At 37.5% G+C, this 22,614-nt stretch overlaps 1 protein-coding gene across 3 annotated transcripts in view; it reads left to right on the forward strand.

Annotated features, from left to right (window-relative positions):
- Positions 1 to 22,614, forward strand: part of SMARCAD1 (SWI/SNF-related, matrix-associated actin-dependent regulator of chromatin, subfamily a, containing DEAD/H box 1) — a 113,213-nt gene that overhangs the window by 15,161 nt on the left and 75,438 nt on the right. For 2 of the 3 annotated variants that reach the window (XM_006900741.1, XM_006900742.1), the window contains exons 3-5: positions 3,292 to 3,469; positions 7,924 to 8,092; positions 9,719 to 9,785. In XM_006900741.1, the coding sequence (XP_006900803.1) occupies positions 3,292 to 3,469; positions 7,924 to 8,092; positions 9,719 to 9,785 (414 nt within the window). Of the gene's footprint in view, positions 1 to 3,291; positions 3,470 to 7,923; positions 8,093 to 9,718; positions 9,786 to 12,946; positions 12,950 to 22,614 lie in introns of all 3 variants that reach the window. The other variant, XM_006900743.1, reaches the window with a different exon arrangement.

The raw sequence follows: 22,614 nt of genomic DNA on the forward strand, positions 1-22,614 counted from the left end.
TTGCCACTAAGCCACCAGAGTTCCCTTAAAGGCTATAAATCTTTAGGAGGACACTTCATTTTTGTCCCGCGGGAGTTGGATTGCCTTGAACTGATGACCTTTTAATTCAGCCCAGTGTCTTACGCACTAGGCAACCAGGACACATTAATATCAAAAGCTATTTGGAAGATAACCATTACTGAGTAAGCCAGCACTTTTCCAAATGACCAATTTACAGTGTTATAGAAGTTAAAAGTCCAGTGAAATGCAATATAGACCAGAGGATTTCAGAATATGAGTGTGAAAAGTTTATTTATATGATTTTAGATTGTAAATTTAAGAAACCATGACCTACCAAATTTGGATTATAAAACTACTCCTCTCTGACTGTAGGTCTCTAAGGCATGATTTTCTCCATACACTTAAAGCAGTTTACTATAGCAGATTAAACACAGAAGAATTTAGCTATCTTCTGTTAAGCAGAGATTTTTCACAAATGTAAAATTGCTAATTTTACTAATTTTAGGGAAAGTAAATAAAGTTCTTTTTCATGGCAATGCACAACAATCTGTGGCTGACTCTGAGAAGAATGGGAATCTCAGATCATCTGATTGTGCTATGCGAAACCTATACTTGAACCAGGAGGCATTCATCAGAACAGAGCAAGAAGACATTGCATATTTCTAAATTGGGCATGGTGTCTGCCAGGGATGTATTCTATCTCCATACCTCTTCAGTCTGTATGCTGAACAGATCATATGGGAGGCTCAGCTGTCTGAGGATGAATGTGGCATCAGGATTGGTGGAAGATCTATCAGCAATCTGCATTATGCAGATGACACAACCCTGCTTGCTGAAACTGAGGAGGACCTGAAACGCTTGCTACAGAAGGTCAAGGATTGCAGCCTTCAATATGGATTGAGGCTCAGTATCAAGAAAACAAAGATTCTCACCACTGGGCCAATTGGCAGCATCATTATGGATGGTGAAGAGATTGAGATTGTTGACAGTTTTAGTTTCCTTGGCTCCACAATCACACTCTTGGTACCAACAGCCAGGAACTCAAGAGATGAATTGCATTAGCAAAGTTTGGTGTCAGGGACCTCTTCAGAGTACTGAAGAGCAACAGTGTCATTCTGGAAACTAAGGTGTGCTTGATCCAGGCCATCGTCTTACCAATTGCTTGCTATGCATCAGAGAGCTGGACAGTGACTAGAGTTGATTGAAAGAGAATTGATGCCTTTGAGCTGTGGTGCTGGAAAAGAGTTAATATATCATGGACTGCTAGGAGAACAAATAGGTTCGTCCTAGAGAAGGTGAAACTGGGCTGCTCCTTGGAGTCAAGGATTCTGAAGCTTTGTTATCTTTGGACATTTTACAAGAAGGGACCAGTCCTTGGAAAAGGGATATTATGCTTGGGAAGGTGGCGGAACAGCGCACGAGAGGAAGGTCCTTGATGAGATGGATTGATTCATTCTGGGGCAATAAGGATAGGTGTGTTGGAGGCAATAAAGTTGGCACAGGATAGAGCAGGGTTTAGGACTCTTGGACATAGGGTCACTATGAGTTGCAAGTAACTCAACGGCAAAAAACAAGAAGTAAAATTAGTTATTGTTTTCTAAAATGCTAACTCTCAAAAGATAGAACCTATAACACTTGAGTACTTAATTTCTTTTTTATTATTGTATTATTTTTACGTGTACCATCAAATCAGATCTAACTGGTACAGGAGGAGATTGCCCCCTCCTTCTCCAGCAGAGCATCTGGTTGAGTACTTAATTTTTAATGCTACAAAGATAGCCAGATTTTGAGAAATTCTCCTCTAGATTATTACAGTCCTTATCCTGCTCAGATGTATTACAGTCCTTTCTCCATCTCATATTAAATAGTTTTCTATTTATCACTTGCTAGTGTTGAGGAAAAGTTACTAAAAATAGTATTACTCCCAACCCAGAAAAACCTCTTCATAAAAGAGGAGAAAAATTTTATTAAGAGATATTCCTGGAAATGTGGTCTATCTCAGGCAATTTGCTAAAGAATTTCTTAAGATAAAAAGAAACTTACCTGCTACACAGTTAAGTAGAAATTAAAATTGCTAATTTTCTAGTATCTTTATGACAGGCAGTCTGAAGTTGTGGTAAATTCCTTCTAGAAAACTGGTAGGGTAGGGGCTTCCTTCATGATCACATTCAAAAGAAAGGCTCTAAAGTTCATGAGGAAACATCTTGACTTGCATACTTTTAAAGAGACTGAATATGAGTTGTCTGAACTGATTCTAAAACAGTTAAGAAGATCTTTCCCTTATCAGTTTGTCTTGCCTTCTATTTGTCAGCTTGTAGGAACGCCACTTGTTTGAGGATTTACACATCCTTTCATAATGGATTGGGAGAAGTGCTGGACTGGTCTTTAGGGAGATGCATTGCTAACTCAGGCCTCTGGTTGTTTGAATCCATCATTGGTGCCTCAGGAGAAAGGTGACCAATTCCTTTGCTATTTACTGCCTTGAAAAACCCTGCTGGAGGATCAGCTATGAGTCAGTAAGGTGTTGGTTGGTTTTGGTGGGTTTTTTTGGTGGTTGTTGTTTTCAAATTTGGGTAGTATACCAGTTAAACCCTCTATTGCTAACCAAAAGCTACCAAAAGATAGCCCAATGATCTATGTCCCAAGAATCAGCCATTTTATATGCACCTTGGTGCTATATTTACTAACACCTTTGTATTAAATGCTAGGCACTTGAGGCTTAGAGATGCTGTGTAGTAAAACATAAAACTGAGATCCAAATCTTTGACCTCTGATGTTATATACTGTTGAATGAGAACCAACTCAAACTAACCCTCCAAGAGTTTTTCAGAGGCAGTAAGTCACGTGGCAGGAGAATGCCCATCTTTGTCCTGCATAACAGCTGCTGGATTTGAATCACCTTCTTTTGGATTGACAGCTCAGCTCCTTCTCACTAAGCCACCAGAGCTCATTTTGGACTCTAGAGTCCTTGTTTTCTTGGATAAGAACTGAGTACAAGGAAATAAAAGTACTGAAAGAAAAGGAGTAGAAGAATATAAAAATACAATCTCCTTGTATTTTGCATATTTATTAAGGTCTTAGTAGTCAAGTGTAATAGAAAATCATCTAATAACCATCCCGATTGGCTATTTATATACCTTTTAAAAATAAATTTCTGGTTTCAGAAACTAGAAATAAACTAAGAAAAAAAGGTTGTATTTTTTAGGATACACCTGTAATTGCTAAAACCAAATTTAGTTTTATTTCAGATGCTGTTCAAAATACTTTTTAACCTTTCTTTTTCTTTTGCAGAAGATTCTAGTGTTCCAGACTCTCCAGAAAATGAGAGAAAAGCAAATAGATCCTATTTCACAACTCAAAGAGGAATACAGTATATTGATTTGTCTTCTGATAATGAAGACGTTGTGTCCCCAAATTGCTCCAGTTCTGTTCAAGAGAAGAAATTCAGCAAAGATACAGTGATTATAGTGTAAGTTGCTAAGTACCAAATTAATTCTCTGCTTTTTTGAGAGATTGTCCAAAAGGAATTTTACCTAATTTTTGCTAGTATTTTGGTAATGACATTGTTATTTTTCTCTGGGAAATTACTCTAATGAAACCATATGAAGTGTTGGGGGGTTTTTTTTCTGAGTAATTGTCATTTTCAGTACAAAGTTTAATGAGACTAGTAATTTAGTTTTACCCTTTGTAGAAAATGAAATAATTTAAACTAGCAGATAAATTGGTGATTTATGACTACTCTTTTCTTCAGTTCATGAGTCAAGTTATTTTATGTTTATCAGGTGTGTTCTAAGAAAGAGAAACTACATTTTAACTAGGAATAAACCCGCTCTAATCCTTTCCCTCAGGGCATGTTTATATTCAATTCTGATAGATAATAAACAAAACATGTGATAGGTCAAAGGTTGAATGTTTTTTGAAAGATCCTTTAGGGCTTTGATGGGAACATAGTATCTAAAGAGCATAGTTGGGAAAAACTGGATTGAAAAGATGTTGTTTGAACATTTTATTGAAGGTAATAAATTGAACTGTTTATTTGGGCAAAGAGTATTCTAGGAATTAGGAATAACCCTCTTAGTTACCCTGAGTCATATTCTTTAGGCAGCTAGGAGGCAAATGATTTGGAATAAAGAACCTGAGATTACAGTGGTAAGGGACATAATACTGTTAAATTTTTGGCCTAAGCAATTAGAAAGATAGAGTTATCATTGCTCAAGTGGGGAGAATGGTTTTGAGTATGGATGGTGGAATACCATTAGAAGACAACATCACTAATTCCGTTTTAACATACTGTGATTATTAAAGCTCTTAGACATCAAAGTTATCATGACAAATATAAATTTTGTTCTGGGAAGAAGTCTATATTGCACATCTAAATTTCTAAGTCTTCCATGATTAGATTTGCTGTTTAAAGCCATGTTGTTCTTGTTGGTTTTTTGTGCAGTTGAATCACTTGTGACTCCTAGTGACCCTGTGTACAACAGCTCTGAACCCAGCTCTATCCTGAGCCAAACTTATTGTCTCTGACACACCTAACCCCTTACTCCAGTCACTGAGTCAGTCCATCTCATTGAGGGTCTTCCTCTCTTACACTGTCCTTCCACCCTCTGAAACATGATTTCCCTCTCCAAGGACTGGTCTCTCTTGTAACATGCCCAGATTGTGACGAACGGAGCTTCAGAAGCCTTGCCTACAAGAAGCAACCTGGTTTCACCCTTTCCAGGACGAATTTATCTGTTCTCCTAGCAGTCCATGATATAATCAATACTCTTTTCCAGCACCACAGCTCAGAGGCATCAATTCTCCCTCTGTCATCCTTAGTCATTGTTCAGCTTTCTGATGCATAGCAAGTAATTGTGAAGACCATGGCCTGGATCAGGCACACCTTAGACTCCAGACTGACATTGTTGCTCTTCAGTAGTCTGGAGACGTCCCTGACTAGCCGACTTTCCCAGTGCAACGCATCTTTTGTTTTCCTGGCTGCCTTTTAAACCCATATAATTATATAATATCACCAAGGATAGCTAATTACAGCCAGAAAAGAGATCTTGCTTGAGGGACGTAGCCAAACAGAACTTTGGGTTTGAGGATCAAAGAGATGTGAAGAAACTTGTAGAAATTTCTAAGAAGGAGCAGTCATTTAGGTAAGAAGAAAATAAAAGTAAGCTTGCCAGTTATTGATGTTGCCTGTTAAGATGACCTCTTAAGATCAATTTTGATGGGCACTTATACCATCACAAACATGTCTTACTCTGCAATTGACTCTAAATGAAAAATAGATTTTGTATGTTGATATGTGCCATTGAACTGTTTGTTACTCCTAGTGAACCTATCTATGTACAACAGCCCTGAATCCTGCTCTATCCTGTGCAAATCTTACTGCCTCTGACATACCTACCCCCATTACCCCAGTTACTGAATCAATCTATCTCATCAAGGGTCGTCTTCTCTTGTGCTGTCCTTCCACCCTCCTAAGCATGATGTCCCTTGTAACATGTCCAAGGTATGTCAGAGAAGCTTCAGAATCCTTGCCTCCAAGGAGCAGCTTGGTTAAACTGTCTCCAGGACAAATCTGTTCGCATACCATGGCTCAAAGACATCAATTCTTCTGTCATCCCTAGTCATTGTTCAGCTTTCTGATGTATAGCTAGTAATTGCAAAGACTATGGCCTGGATCCAGCACATCTTAGGCTCCAGACTGACATCATTGCTCTTTAGTACTAAGATTGTGTATAGTTAATCCTTTGACAGGATTGATATAATTTTGGTATTTTTAATAAAAAAATTACAGAAGTTTTGCACAGTCACCTTGCACAGTCCTTTTCAATTACTATCACTTTAAATATCACTTTTTAGTAACGTTTCACCACAATTATTTTATCTTTGTTTTCATAAGTAATAATGGCATTGCCTCTACTATTTTACTTCCTGAACATAAGGACATAGATTCTTTTTTGTAGGGTAGTACTTAAAATTTATTTAGAAATTACCCATTTACATTGGTACAGAACTGTTTAATATGCTGTCCCTATTGAAATGTTAGTGGTTACCCAGTGCTGCTAAGGGTGGTGATTTTTGTTTTGTGCCATCCAGTTGAGTATGACTCCTAGTGACCCAATGAACAAAGGCTATGAACCTTGTCCTATGCTGTCCGTGACATGCCTGATCCCATTGCCATAGTCACTATGTCAGTCCATCTCATCCAGGGTTAGTTAGTGAGCGACTGTGGCAGTTGGTGACACCCTTCGAAGACATTTAGAGATGAGGAACATTTTTATTATAATTTTGAAAGATAAGTTATAGACATATCAATATTTCTCCCCTTGATTTGTATGCTCCCTCCTTCCAAAATAGTCTCAGTGTTATTATCCATGAACATTCTCTTAATATCTTTCCAGTTCATACTCAGATTGCATTTGTTTGGATTTTGTAAATTTTTTTTTTTTTTAGATTACATTTGTTTTAAAGATGGTTTTTCAAATTGAGATGCAAAGAAAGATTATTCATTACATTTGGATATTATGACTCTTAGTTGACTTTTAATCTAAAACAATATATTCCCGTTTTGCTCCCTCACTCAGTGTTTCCAAGAGCTTTGACTTACTGAAGAAATTGGTTTATTTTTACAATACACTTTTTTTACTTTTTCTTATGCTTATTGCCCTATCATTTGTATTTTCTTTAAGCCAGGGTAAGATTCGTAGCCAACATTCTATACCAAGAAACTTTTAACTGCTCTATCAAGAAGCATGCAGAGTTTGTTCTAGGAAAGTTTCCAAGATTGATAATGGGGTTAAGGTTGTTACAACAAGAAAAGTTAAGGACTTTTCAAAGTAGTAATGTGGAACAGGAATTTATAATAAAGAATTCTGGTCGCTGTGCGTCTGAATGAACTTAAAGGCAGTGGGCTTCTAACTTAAAATAACTTTCATATTTTTGGTAAAAAGCTCTGGTGGCATACTGCTTAATGTATTGTGCTGGTAGCCAAAAGGCTGCTTATCTCTGATAATTTACATTCACTCGTGGCTCCAAGAGACAAGTACAGTCTCTCCCTGTTAATATTGGCTACCTTTGGAAACCTAATGAAGGTTCAACATGAGTCAGAATCAACTTGATGGGAGTGAATCTTTTTTTAAAAAAGTAGCATAGTAGGGTAAGATTTCAGAAATTAATCTGTCAGTTATGAAAGTCTGGATAAACTGGAAGGGGAAATAATTTTCTTCAGATATTTGATGAATAGATAGTGAAAAAGAAGATACTTGCTTTTACTGTGTCTGAGGAATAAATGAATAACATTTGGTACAAAATTTGGTTTTTCAGTGTAGAATATAAACAGTGTAAAATAAAATGATATTGAAAGTTGTTTGAAAATAAAGTCACAAAATAAAATGTTTTGCTTGCTGAGGAAAAGTTCTGTCCCAAGCAGTTTTTGTGATACTGAACCAGATTATTCCAGTTAATACTTAAAATTCTGGTCAACTACATAGGCTATGATAATTGTTTCACTTTGTAGCAATGTAAGTTCTGCAATTTCCTAGATGTTCTATAATCATGCTCATTGATAAGCAGAGCATAGATGAAAGAAGAGTATAAAAGAGAAGATAGGCATACAATAAATGTGATTATCTTAAAAAACAACCCACTAAAACTCTTGTAGTTCCCTTACCTATCTAGCTATGTTGTCTCTCCAAGCTAAGAAATTTGGGAAATTTATAATATATTCTGACTTTAGGAATTTAGATTTAAATACATAACCATACTGAAATGAAAAAAATCCATCTTTTATTCTTTTGAAAAGTATAGATTGCATTTAATGTTGATAATGTTGACAGGAACGCAAGACACTCTATTTCATATACATATATAGACAGAACTACTATAGTACATTTTAAATGTTGGATTTCTCTTCTGGAAATATTTTAGTTCTGAGCCATCCGAAGATGAAGATTCCCAAGGCCATCCCACCAGGACAGGTAGAAATAATGACACTGAAGAATTGGAAGACCTTTCAGAGTTGGAAGATCTTAAAGATGCTAAACTTCAAACCTTGAAGGAACTTTTTCCACAAAGAAGTGACAACGATTTACTTAAGGTTATGCCGTTTTGCAGTAATTGATTATTGTGGCTGTACTGATCTATTTATGCTCTTGTTGGTGGATAATAATTTTTCCTACAGTTATATTGAAGATAAGTATTCATTATTATATAATAATAAAGGTAAATGTCAGAAAATTTCTTGGTGAGGATCTTAACACATTAGCTCACCTGTAAAGTAATTTGAGCCTCAGTCGCTTATATCAGTTTTTGAAATGAGAGGAACTTCAGCTTGTTTTATCCAAGTCTTGTTAAGATACATTTATTTCTCTACAGAAATAAAATAAACTGCTGTAATTGGAATATATGGTATTTGATTTATTATAGATGATTTATTGTTATAAATGCAAGTAAAATTGCATTTTTGATGAAATATCAGATAGAAAATATATTTGTAAAGAATAAGATGATTTAGTGGATAGTTTGTAGTATTCCACCGCCAACCAAGAAAATAGTTTACTCCTAATTCTGCTACTTACTGATTCAAAGAATTTTGAGATAACGTTTAATTGTAGGTTAACTTATTTACATTTTTTTTTTAAATCAATACAAGCAGGAAGCCCCAACAGCAAACTTCCCATGTCCCAATCTCAAATGCTCTCCCCAATCTGAAGCTTAGGAAAGAAAGATATGGTTTAGGTAATTTTGAAGTGGTGGACACTGACATCACCATACCTAATAAGACTGGCTGCTGCTTAGCTGTAGCTGGATATGGCTATGTAAGGTTTCCTGCATGTTACTTGATAGATACTCTGAATGATTTAATTTTGATAATCAATATATTTAACACCTTGATAATAGTGTGTTCTTTGATAGCACAGTGGTTAAGCACTCAGCTGTTGACCAAAAGATCAGTAGTTTGAACCTAACAGTTGTTCATGGGAGAAAGGATAGTCTGATTCTGTAAGCTTTTATATAATATCAGAAATTATGAGACAGTTCTGATCTATATAATTTATAGGGTCACGATAAGTTAGAATCAACAGCCACAACTTTGATAACAGCAGTAATATTTGTCACATTAACTTTTAAAAAGCTTTTCTTTAGAATTGACTTTTTTAAAAGTAAGTTATTCTTATAATAATGAAATCATTACAAATATTGGAAAATTGAGAAAAATTTGAGATGTTTGGTTTTTTCTGAAGTCCAGAATCTTTACAGATGGTCTAAAAGCTATGCATTGAAATGTAATTATGTAACTAATGATGAATATACTATTTAAAAAATTTAAACACATTAGAAACAGTGTAAAAGAGAAAGACCTTTTGTCTCACTCATGTTGAGAAATACTAAATAAAAGATGAAGACAATTTTGTTATTCCCCTCAAAATAGAAATTGTCTCTTTCCTCTCCTCTCTTTTTATCTTTTTTCTATCATATGTGGCCTATACCTAGGGAATTTTTTTTTAAACCCTACAATTAAAGTAGCAGTAGAAATTTTGAATATGTTGCATGTATTTTGTTATGATGTTTTTTAAAACTTTTACACATTTTCCCCATCTTATATACATACTTTTTCTTTACTTTGTACATATTTATTCATTCTTACATACTATAATAACTTTCACCTTCATGAAATAGTGTTTCAGGAATTATATTTGAAATAGTCTTCTTTCTTTGATAGCTGATTGAATCAACAAGCACCATGGATGGAGCAATTGCTGCTGCCTTGCTGATGTTTGGTGATTCAGGTATGCCTAGTCTTAATCAGGTTGATGTATATAATAATAATAATAGTGTCAATTTTCTTATTTTTTAAATGTTGCTCTATAATTTACCAAGAACATTCATGAATTCTTAACAGATTTATTTCATTCTGTTCTTGTAGTTAAAGAAACTGACGCTTAAGTAGATTTAATTTTTTTACATAAGATCTTGGCATCTATTTGGATACCAGATTATCTCAGCTGAATTTTTTCCCCCCAGAAGAGCAACAAAGCTATTTTCTCATTTGTAATTTTGCTTAAATTTAAAGATCAGTTTTATGAAATTGAAGCTTTAGAAAGTATATTTTCTTCCCTAATAGCCATTCTTACTATATTGTGGTTTTATTGAGAAATCTGCAAATCTGAATCTGTAGAAACTAATGTCTTGTGGAATGTTCTCATCAGCATTTCAATAATTAGTGTACCTTCATACTCTGTTCTGGCATAGAATACAAAAATAAATACATTTCAGAGAGCTTACAATATAAAATCAACTCCAAAGTTTTAAAATTTTTTTTTCTTGTGTGTAAATAATGCTTTGGCTTTTTTTTTTTTTAATTGAGCATACCCAAAGATGTAATGAACAAAATTCACATATAGCCCCACTAATTAAAAACATTTTTAGTAAGGATTAAAAACCAGCTTATTTTCCCTTAATCACTCTTAAATTTATATCATTGTCAACTTTTTGTTAAATTTGCATACACTAGTATAGCATATACCTCCCCCCTATACAGTTCAGACTTTTACTAGTGTTGCTTTGTGTCTTAAAAAAATCATTCAAAAATTGTCCTTATCACCATAACCTTAGATTTATTTTAAAAAAGAACAAAATGAAATTCTCTTAACTTTCCTCTGTGACTAACCATGATTTATTATTTCCCTATTCACATTTATGTTTTTATTATTTTGTTAGTCTATTATGAAAGTTACCACCCTTAGAGCCCCATTGTTTTCTGACCAGATTGGATTCTACTGACTTTAGGATGGAGCAGAATTGCTCCATAGGGTTTCTAAGACTGTAATCTTTATAAGAAGCAGATTACTACAACTTTGCTGTATTGGTTGGCAGGTAGGTATAAGATACCAACCTTTTGATTAGTATCTGAGTGCTTAACTACTTTGCTACCATGGCTCCTTCAGGATAGTCTACAGAAATAATAAAGTTGTCTCCTTTTTAATAAATCTTTATTATTTCTTTGCTGTAAGTAGCAAATTAAAAATGTCCTGGATAAAAATAGGCACATTTTAATTTTAATCTGTATTTCTTTTTTTAAATTTTATTTTATTAATTTTAATGAACTTTTACAGAGATTTTGAATTTCCATTTATTCATTGTTGCACTTTTCTCCCTGCCAATCCCACCCCCCCAAGTTTGCTCTTTGAGAAGTAAAAGAAAAATTCTTTTATTGGTATATAATCCCTCCGCACACCCCTGCCCCTAGAACACTCCACTGTGCAATCTTAATTCTGGATTATTATGATAACCATAATACTCTATCATATATCACTTTTAAATTGTTCACTCCCTTATCTGTTTCAATGCAATATACATAATTTATCCCGTTTTTCTCAGTCTTACCCCAACCCTGAGGTCAGTCCCTTTCTATGACAGTGGCACCGTGTAGTATTTGTCCTTTTGTGACTGAGATACTTCACTCAGCATAATGTCCTCCAGGGTCACCCATTTTGAATAATATTGCATGAGTTCCTTGTTTTTCAGTGCAGCATAGTATTCCATTATGTGAGTATATCATAGCTTCTCTATACATTTGTTTTTTAAGAGGCACTTGGGTTGTTTTCAACTCCTTGCTATTGTGAACAAATCCGCAATAAATATGGGTGTACATATATCTGCTTGGATGTCTGTTATGGTCTCTGTAGGGTATCTTCCCAGTAGTGGAATTGCTGGGTCAAATGGTATCTCTATTTGCAATTTTTTGAGAAAACGCCACACCATTTTCCACAGTGGTAGACCATTTTATACTTCCACCAACAGTAAATATGGGTCCCAGTTTCTCCACAACCTCGCCAGCATTTGTTGCTTGCTGTTCTGTTAAATTTTGCTATTCTGACTGGGGTGAGATGATATCTCACAGTTATTTTTAATCTGTATTTCTATGTTACTTTTTAAACAGTTATGCCTTACTGTTTTCTTGTCAGCAATATTTGAGTCAATTCCTTTTCTTAGCCTTTTTTCAAAAAGTATAGATAGAAGCAATATATTTTCTTAAACACTCATCATTTTCATTTTCTACCTCATCTCCTTTACCCTCACATTTGAACAATGGAACAGTTATTATACTGTGTAGATTTTGTCTACATAAATTGTGAAGATTTTTTTTTTTTAAAGTTGCTCTCTTGTCCCTGTCAACAAATGCCTTTTGTCAATGTTGCCCAACTCTTTTGCATTTATTTTCTTAGCCAAAAAATAGTATAATTATAGAACTGGCATCATAGATTATTATGAAAATGAAGGGATACAGTTAATGTTAATTTCTTATTATAGTATGTACCATAGTAATTACCTAGTAAATATTCACATTTAGGTATCAGTAAGAACCGTGTGATACTAGCGGCGTGTTTACTTGTATTGATTGGCTATGCAGAAGCGCTTGGCTCTGGATCATAATAAATTATGGATAACATTGACAGGAACATAAATCCTAGAACACTTAATTGCTCTGTTTTGAAACCTGTACATGGACCAGGAAGCAGTTATCTGAACAGAAAGAGAGAACAATTAATTGTTTACAACCAGGAAAGATATTCTCATAGTTATATCCTTTCTACATACCTATTCAATCTGTATGCTGAACAAATAATTCAAGAAGCTGTACTGTGTGAAGAAGACTGACTTCAGGTTGGAGGAACCTACCTTGTACATGTGACACAACCTTATTTGTGAAAAGTAAAAAGATCAACGAGTACAGTGTTCAAAATTAATTACATCTCAGCATCAAGAAAACAGAAATCTTTTCCATGGCACCAATAGACAGCATCATAATAGGTGGTGAAAAGATCAAAATTGCCAACAGTTTTTGGGTTTTTTTTGGATCCACAGTCAATGCTTTATCACATATTTGGGGAATATTGCTATGAGATACTATATTCTTTGGAAAGGGACATCATACTTGGAAAGGTAGAAGGTCCACGAAACAGAAGACGACCCTCAAGGTGGTAGATTGGCAAAAGTGACTGCAACAGGGGGCACAAGTGTGTCAGAGATGATGAGGATGGCACAAGATAGGGCCGTGTTGAGATCTGTTCATAGGGTCGTATGTTTTAGTAGTACTCGATTCAGCAGCACCTAGCTACAGTAACATAATGATCAATACTCATCATATTCACGATAATAGCAGTCAAGAATTCAAAAGATGTGTCACATTGGCTGTCAAGGACCTCTTCAGAATGCTTGAGTGCAAGGATGTAAAGTTAAAGACTAAGGTAACACCTGATACAAGCCATGGTATTTTCACTTGCCATCTGTATACCTGTAACCTGGACAATAACTCAGGATAATTGATGCCCTTGAACTGTGGTGTTGAAGAAGAGTACTGAATATCCTATGGATTGCCAAAAGAACAAGTCTCTCTGGGAGGAAGGTTCTTTTCAGAAGCAAGGATATTGAAACTGTTTCTCATGCTTTGGACATATTGTTAAGAGGGACAAGTCCTTGAAAGACATTTCATTTCAGGAAAGAGAGGAAGACTCAACAAAATAGATTGACATGGCTTTTGTAACAATGTACTTGAGCCCATGAGATATTATAAAGATGATAGATACAGCATACAGGAAGGTTCAGATCTGTTGTTCATAGGGTTGCTGTGAGTAGTTAACTTGGTGACATCTGACTAAAATAGAAAATAGAAACTGATTCAACAGCACATAACAATAATAAACATGCTTACTTTAAAATTCCCAAACAAATGATAGATACATTTAATACTTGGTTTGAATTAGAAAAGAGTTTGGCGAATTTATTCTTTCTTAGTCTCACTTTGTCTTAATAGTTCATAGTCTTTCCATTGAAAACAAGTTTCTAAAATAATTTTCTTCCACAATATGGCCTAGATATTTTTTCTCTTGAAAAAAAATGAGTAATTAATACAAATCAGCTTATTTAGTAATTTTAAAAGCTCTTTCTTGTGTACCTCCTATATTAGAGGCCAGATGCTACTTTAGGTACTGATGCTACAGAATAAACAAAATGGATAAAACCACCTTGGACTTACAATCCTAATAAGACTTGAACATCAGATGAGTTTTTTCCCTTCCCATCCTTGCATTATAATATGCAAGTGGACTCTATCTTTCCCCCCTTTTACAGTAGATTCTCAGTCACTCTGACCCTTACTGGCAAAGTAGAACTGCCTGGTAAGCATATCCAAGGCTTTAAATTTAAATGTTTATAGGACCAGGTTGCCACTTCTTTGTCTTTCAGAGTGGTTAATAGGTTTGAACTGCACACGTTTTTTGTCTAATGCTTTAACCACTGCAGCACAGGGGTCTTACTAATTTTTGCCTTAATAATTTAGTTATTTGGCAGATGACAAGGAAGGAAGACACTGGATTTTATTTTTAAAATTAACATGCAACATCTTAGAATGAGTAAGAGTTGCATCTTTATCTTTAATTAAAGTATAATCCATCTTTAGATAATGTATGGAGTTATAAGCTTGTGTTACCAAGGTAAATAAACTTCAATCTTCTGTAACATTAGGACAAACTTCTTTGGGTATTTTAGAATAATTTCCAGGATAAGACTTCTTATAATAGGTATATGGGGCTTGGGCACTTCCACCAGTCATGTCTTACTAGAACTGGTCATTTTAATACTTTTAAAAGTCTTTGTTTGTTGTTGTTATGTACCATTGAGTGAGAATTGACCCATAGGTGACCTTTCAGTGGGCATTTAAATGCTCCCCTACAGAGGCATTTGATCTGCAAGAGAGGAGATTGCTTCTCCTTTCGCAGAGTGGATGCGGTTTCAAAACACATGCTTTTGGGCACTAGGCCACCAGAGCTCTTCTAAAAGATAATGTTTTTATTTTGCCTGAATTTAATAATTGAGGGGTTTTATTTCCCCCTTTTTTGGGTATTTTTTTATTCTTACCACTTTATATTTTTTTTTAAAAAGTTTCAATAGTAAATTTAGACTGAATTTTCTTTTTATTTATTGTTTAAATTTCAGCCTGAATTTGTGTTTTTCCTCCTAAAATTGGAAGTAGAGAATCCCCCCCAAAAGGAAGCTCTGATTATGTTCAGGAACTGATAGTTAAACTACTAACCCAGAGGTGTTGCCTCTAGTTTTTTAAATCCACCAATAGCTCTAGAGAGGAGAAAGAAGGGCAGTCTCTTCCCAAGTAACTTCTTGTTGTTGTTGTTGTTGTTGTTACGTTCCATCCCATCTCTTTGCCTGGGACTCAGTGACCCTATGTATATTAGCTCTGAAACTTGCCCTATCCTGAGCCAATCTCATAGTCTCCAATAGACTTAAACCACATTTTTCCAGTCACTGACTCAATCCATCTCATCCTGGGTCTTCCTTTCCTGCACTATCCCTCCACATTTCAAGTATGATGTTCCTGTCCAAGGACTGATCCGTCCTGGCCACATGCCTAAAGTATATGATACAGAGCCTTAGAATCCTTGCTTCCAGGGAGCAGGATGATTTCACCTTCTCCTAGACAGACCTGCTTCTTCTTCTGGCAGTCCAGGGTGTGTTCAACACTCTGCTTCAGCCCCACAACTTAAAGGCATCAATTCTTCCATCATCCTTAGTCATTGTTCAGCTCTCTGATGCATAGCAAGTAATGCAAAGACTGGCCTGGATCAGACATGTCTTAGTCTCTAGACTAACATTGTTGCTCTTCAGTACTCTAAAGAGGTCCCTCACAGCAGACTTTTCCAATGCAGTTCATCTTTTAATTTCCTGAATGGTGGTGCTGAGAATGTTGATTCTGGAACTAAGCAAGGTGAAGTTAACAATCTCAGTCTCTTCTCCATCTATCATGAAGGTGCCAATTGACCCAGTGGTGATAATCTTTGTTTTCTTGCTGTTGAGCTTCAATCCATATGAAGGCTACAGTCCTTGACCTTCTGCAGCAAATGCCTCATGATCTTTTCAGTTTTCAGCAAACAAGGTTGTGTCACCTGCATAACAGGTTATTCATGAGTCTTCCTCAAATCCTGATGGAATTTGATGAGGAATGTCATTTCCTCCTCATAAAGTCCAACCTCCTGAAAGATCTGTTCCACATATAGATAGAAAATGTATGGAGATAAGCATCTCTGATGCACACCTTTCCTGATCCTGGACCATATAGTGTCCTTGCTCTGTTCTGAGTACTGCTTCCTGGTCCAGGTATAGGTTTTGCATGAGCACATTTAAGTATTCTAGAATCCCCATTTCTCCTCAAGGGTAGCCGCAGTTTGTTTTGATCCACACAGTCAAATTCCTTTGCAAAGTCAATGCAATACAGATACAGACATTCCTCTGGTATTCTCTGCTTTTAGCCAAGATATTGGCTATGATGTCCCTAGTGCCACCACCTTTTCTAAATCCAGCCTGCACATCTGGCAGTTCTCTGCTGATAGACTGTTCCAATTGATTCTGGATAATATTGAACAAGATTCTGTTTATGTATGCTATTAATGATATCGTTCTATAATTTCCACACATTTTGGGGTCAACTCTTTTTTTAAATTGGAAATAAATATGTCATTTGGTCAGGTTCTTGTCCTCCAGATTTCTTGGCATAACCTGGTGAACATGTTAAGGGCAACATCTGTTTGTTGAAATATGTCACTTGGTGGTCCATCAGTTCCTAGGGCCTTATTTTTTGCCAGTTTCTTCAGAGCAACTTGAACTTCCTCCGTCATCACCATAGTTTCTTGATCATATGTTGTTTCATAAAATTTTGTGTCAGCCAATTCTTTTTGGTGTAGTGACTCTATATACTCCTTCCATCTTTTTTTTTTTTTTGTGTGTGTGTGTGCGTGTACCGTCAAATCAGATCTGACTGGTACAGGAGGAGATTGCCCCTCCTTCCCCGGCAGAGCATCTGGTGGATTCGAACCGTGCACCTCTGGGACTGTAGTTGCAGCTTGTTGCCACTAGGCCACCTGAGCTCCCTCCATCTTCTTTTGATGCTTCCTGGCTTCAGCATCCTTAAGTATTACCATTTAGGCTTGAATTTGTTTTTCAGTTCCTTCAGCTTGAGAAATGTCAAGCAAGTTGGTTTTCAGCTACAGCTCTTGCACATTTAATTACAATACTTTACTTTTTGTCTTCCCATGCTGCCTTTTGCAATATTCTGTTCGACTCCTTAACTTGATTTCTTCCCTTTGATTTGGCTTCTTGGTGTTTTAGTGCAGTATTCAGATTATCTTCTGACGTTCCTCTTAGTCTTTTCTTTCTCCTCTATCTTTTCAGTGACATTTTACATTCTTCGTGAATTATATTCTTGATGTCCTCCCACAGCTCATCTGGTTTTTGCTCGTTAGTGCTCAAGGCTTCAAACCTGTTCCTGAGATAATCTTTAAATTCTGGTGGGATAAACTCAAGGTCAAACTTTGGTTGTTGTGGATATGATATGATTTGATTTTCTTTAGTTTCCATTTGAACTTGAATATGAGTAGTTTATGGTCTTTTCCGCAGTCAGCACCTTGCCTAGTTTTCACAGTTCTACTGAGCTTCTTCAGCAGTTTCTTCTGCAGATGTAGTCAATCTGATTCCTGTGTAGACATCAAGTGAAGTTCATATTTATAGTCATCTTTGAAGGTTCTTATAAAAGGTGTTTGCAATGAATAGGTCGTTGGTTTTACAGAATTCTGTTATTCTCTCTCCAGCACTGGAGGGTAGGCTCTAGATTAGTTCTGACTCGATGATATGAATTTTTTGAAAGGCTTTTGTTCCCAGTAAAGGATGAACATTTATGAAATAGACAGAAATGTTGATTAATATAGAATTTTAACTTGTTCTCTTAAATAAATTAAAATCATTAATTACAAACCTCAGTTTAGATGAGAATAGCTAAGCAGTTTATGCTCTTATGGAAGCTTTTGAATGAAGATTTAAGATTTTAATTTTCTCCTACATTTACTTATGAATTTATATTGGTAATTTGCCTTGTTAAGCTGTTGTTATGTACCTTCTTAATACCTTCTTAACTGATTTAATAGCTGATCTTCAAGGTTTTCAGAGGTAGTAAGTTAGTTACCTAGGAAGCAGCTGTTGGATTCAAACTCTGTGTCTTTGGGATAGCAGCGCAGCTCCTTACCACTAGGCCACCAGAAACATATATATCTAACTTTTAATATACTGAAAAGGAAATTATAATGTATAATTTCTTTTATTTTTAATATATAACTTATTAATAACATTAAGAACGAAATATGTACATATACACAAGACAAACATATAGAACAGCTTTTTTTACTATTTTTTTATTCTTGAGAATATGCATAGCAAATCCTTTGTCAGTTCAGCAGTTTCTACATGTAAAGTTCAGGGATACTGATATTATTTTTGGGTTGAGCAGATTCTCACTCTCCTTTTCTGGTTGGTCTTACCATGCCAACATAAACTCATTGCCTCCTAAGTTTCCTATCTAATCACTCTTTTCCCATATTGATAATCCTCAGACCAGGCAAGTTATTTGAAATTTAAAAGTCTTCATGAGATACTTTTGGTTTAAAATTTAATAGTCATCCTCAGAGAAGTAGTTTTTCTGTTCAGGGTTCTTTTATAAACTCTTTGATCAGAATGTTCAGTAATGGTAGCCATGTTCTGTCCTGCTTTTTTGGTGTCTTGGTAAAGGAGACAGTTGGTTATTATAGAGGCAATTAGCCATATATTCCCTATCTTTCACTTATTCCTGACTCCTCCTCTTTCACTTGTTCCAAGTAAATAGAACACATTTGCTGTATTTTGGCTGCTGGCAAGTTTTTAAGACCTCAGATACTAAAGCACTAAATATGTTGTTTAGCCAATTATCTTTTGTTGTTGTTGTTAGAGGTTCACTCTGACTCATGGAGACTTAGTGAACACACATCAAATCTTGATTGTGCACTATCTTCACAGTATCTATTGTGCTTAATTAAGTGCAGTGTTTCAGTCACTGTTCCATTCCGTTTGTTGTTAATGGTCTGGCTTTTCTTTGCTGATCCTCCATTTTTCAGGCATACTGCCCCATTCTAAGGACTGGCTCTTCCTGACAGCATTCCCAGTGTGTAAGATTCCTAGAAGCCAAGAATGTTCCAAATCATGACCCCAAACAGTTCTCACCCCTGTGCCAATTGGCAGCACTGTGATCGATGGAGAAGAGATTTGAGATTACTAAAAGTTTAAACTTGCTCAGTTGTTTCATCTTCAGCACTCTTGGCACAAGCAGTCAGGAAATTAAAAAAAACAAACCAACCTAGTTACATTGGGAAAATCTGCTGCCAGGGGCATCTCTAGAGCGCTGGAGAGCAACGGTATCATTCTGGAGACTAAGGTGCTTGATCCAGGCCATGGTCTTTGCCATTATTTGCTACACATCAGAGAGCTGGACAGTGACTAAGGATGACAGAAGAAGAATCCTTTGTGCTGGAGAAGAGTATTGAACATACCATGGACTGCCAAAAGAACAAATAGGATTGTCCTGAAAAGGGTGAAACCAAGTTGCTCCTTGGAGCAAGGATTTTGAAACTCTATCTGATATACTTGGAGCATATTGCCAGAAGGGACCAGTCTTTGGAGAAGGACATCTACCTTGGAAGGATGGATGGACAGAGAAAGAGAGGATGATCCTGGATGAGATGGATGAACTAGTAACAAAGTGACTGTGGTAATGAGGGCAAGTGTGTTGGAGACAGTGAGACTGGCTCAGGATATGGCAGGGTTTAGAGCTATTGTACATAGGATCGATAGGAGTCTTGGGCGACTCAAAGGCATAATATCAGCAAAACCTGCAAACCAAGGAATAAAATCCCATGAAGTGTTTTCTTTGTTAGCAGCTATCTTTATTCCCCGGCCCCCCCCCCAAGGGGAGAAGTCTGAAGTAACATGACTTCTTAAGATCATGCAATTTGAGCATATTCTTTCATTTCATGCTAATGTTGTTAAATTCTCTCAAGTAGACTGCCACTTTTTTTTTTTTACTTTTCTAATTTTTTTTTTAATTGGGAAAAATATATTGGGGGTACAAGGAGGTGAGGAGGTTGGGGGCAGAAGGATGAGGATGGGCCAGGATGCAGTTGCAGAGCTGCACAGCTTGGTCAGTGGGGGGAGCAGATGAAGGAAATAATGAGGGTCCAGTGGGGACCAGATGCTACAGAGGAATGACAAGCATTTTCCAATAGTAATTAAACCAACTGTCTTATTGATTTGGGAATTGGATGCCGACTCTCTGGCTTCTTCATGCTGAACAGGGCCGTAGATGTAAAGGGGGGAGGGAGGATGCTTTAGCACCTTACTGGTGGTCTTGGGTTACAGCTGCTTGCCTTCTTGCTCTGTTAGAAGATATTTTCCTGTCATTTGCTCCCCTCTGGACTACAAAGTGTTTTCCCAGGTGGGTCCAGTGGGGATGGCTGGTTGAACCCAGAGGCTCCATCCATCCTCCTTTGCTTCCTTAGCTGTCAGTTGTATTTCCTTTTTGTCACTGGCATTGGGTTCAGGGTCAATTCTGGAGTAAAACTCAGAGTTAAGGTTACCTATAGGAAAGGGAGCAAACCTAGAGAGAACAAACTTGTGAGTTACAAATAGAAGGGCTTTGAGGGTGTTGCTTTCAGGTTTCCTGGGGGGGAGGGTGGCAGAAGGTGGCCTAGGTAACATTCTCTGGATACCCTAGGCATTCTTTTTTTTTTCCCCCTCCTTCCCCACCCAGGGGTCAGATGGCACAATCTGGGGACTGAGGAGCTCATCCTGAGGGCCGCGACAGCTCACCCCGAGCCGGGGACTGAGGGCAGCCCATCCCGAGCAGGGCAAAACCCGCCCAGGAGCTGGCTGGTATACTCCCCCTCCAATTGCCCCTACCCCAGTCTGGTCCCTTCGCTTGACTGAGGACTCTGTGGTCAGGGATAGTGTTTCCAATTCCAGCACTGCCACTTTTACCCCCCTGTAAGTGGTCATACTATATTTTGAAATAGGTGTCACTGCCCTCCCCCTTTATATATGATAAAGGGAACCTGAGAATTGTGAGCAGACTCCCCCCAGGTCTAACCATCTTTTGGCAGAAGCTATCAACAGAACAAAATATGTGGTGCATTTAGGATGTCAGTCCTCTTGTGCATACTGTTAAGGTCATCAGACTCACAGTGACTTTCAGCAATCCATTGCATAGGTAATCATCTTCTTTGGCCTGTCCAAGGAAACCCAAACCTGCAGATAGCAGGCATGCATCCCATCCCCCACCTCCTACGCAGGTAGCCAGCGGGGCGCGTGGCCGCCCCAGCGCAGGCGGCTGTTGGGGGCGCGCCCCCCCACCCCCACCCCGCTGCACGGGCGCTTGGCGGGTGCTTGGCCCCTCTTGTGCGGGCAGCCAGAGGGTGCCCGCTTCCCCCACAACCGCCATCCTGGCTCCAAGAATTCTCTCCAGACTGAGTCCACCTTGCGGCAGTGTGGTGGCTTCGCTGAACCAGTCTTGAGGAGGGCCAATGCCCAGCATCCATCCTGGGTGAGGGAATCCATTTGTTCCAGCTGTGGAAGCCTCATGGAGCTGCAGCTGCTGTGCGATGCTGCGCGGGCTCTGCAGGGGATGGGGTTGGGAGCCACGAGACTCACCCATTTCTCCTTGGGAAGCCTTGAATTCCTGTTGTTGAGCCTCGATCTTCATTGAGGGCCAATCATCAACTGTTTAAGTGTTCAATTATCAGTAAGCCAAAGTCTGGAAGGCCATAATGGCCCTGCTTTAAGTGGTTCGCTGCTCCCGCAGCTCACCACACTGTCTCTGCCTCTGCCGCCATCTTGGATCTTCATACTGCTACTTTTTAGAGACCCTATAAACAGTGAATCTGAACTCTTCCTATCTTGTGCCTTCCTCAATATCTGACACCCTCGAGCCCACTATCGTAGTCATTGTGTCAAACCATCTCGCTGAGGGTCTTCTCATTTGCTCAGCCTCCTCCTTTCCAAACATGGTGTCCTTTTCCAAGGAATGACCCCTCCTAACAACAGATCCAAAATATATGAGACAAAGTTTCACTAACTTTGCCTTCAAGGGGGACCCTGACTACACCTTTTCCAAGATATATTTGTAGGTCCTTTTCGCAGTCCATGGAATACTCACTCTTCTTTAGTGCCACAGCTCAAAAGATAACAGTTTATCTGCCATCTTAATCATTGCCCTAATTTCTGCGATGCATAGCAAGCAATTGATTTGGATTAGGTGCACCTTAGTCTTCGGACTGGTATCTTTGCTCTTCAGCACTCTGGAGTGATCCGTGACATCATTCTTTGATTTCCTGACTCTTGGTACAAGGGTGTTGATTATGGGTCCAAATAAGGTGAAGAAGCATTGACAGTTTGTATCTTTTTTCCGTTTGTCATGATACTTACTGTGGCAGGGTGGTGAGGGTTTTTGTTAATGTTGAGGTGTAACAAAGGTCTTTGATCCTTTGTAGCAAGTATTTAAAATCCTGATCTTCAAGAGAAGTTGTGTCATCTATATAACAGTTGTTGATGAGTCTTCCTCTGATCTTGAGTTTGTGATGTGTGCTGTTGAGTCAGAACTGACCCATATCTGACCCTCCAGGGAGTTTTCAGAGGAAGTAAATCCCATGGAGAAGATCTTATGATAGTATGTGAAAATTGATGATTTTATGATAT

The sequence above is a fragment of the Elephantulus edwardii genome, unplaced genomic scaffold (genome assembly GCF_000299155.1).
Source record: "Elephantulus edwardii isolate Elephantulus edwardi_28Jun2011 unplaced genomic scaffold, EleEdw1.0 scaffold00294, whole genome shotgun sequence".
NCBI classification, from domain to species: domain Eukaryota; kingdom Metazoa; phylum Chordata; class Mammalia; order Macroscelidea; family Macroscelididae; genus Elephantulus; species Elephantulus edwardii.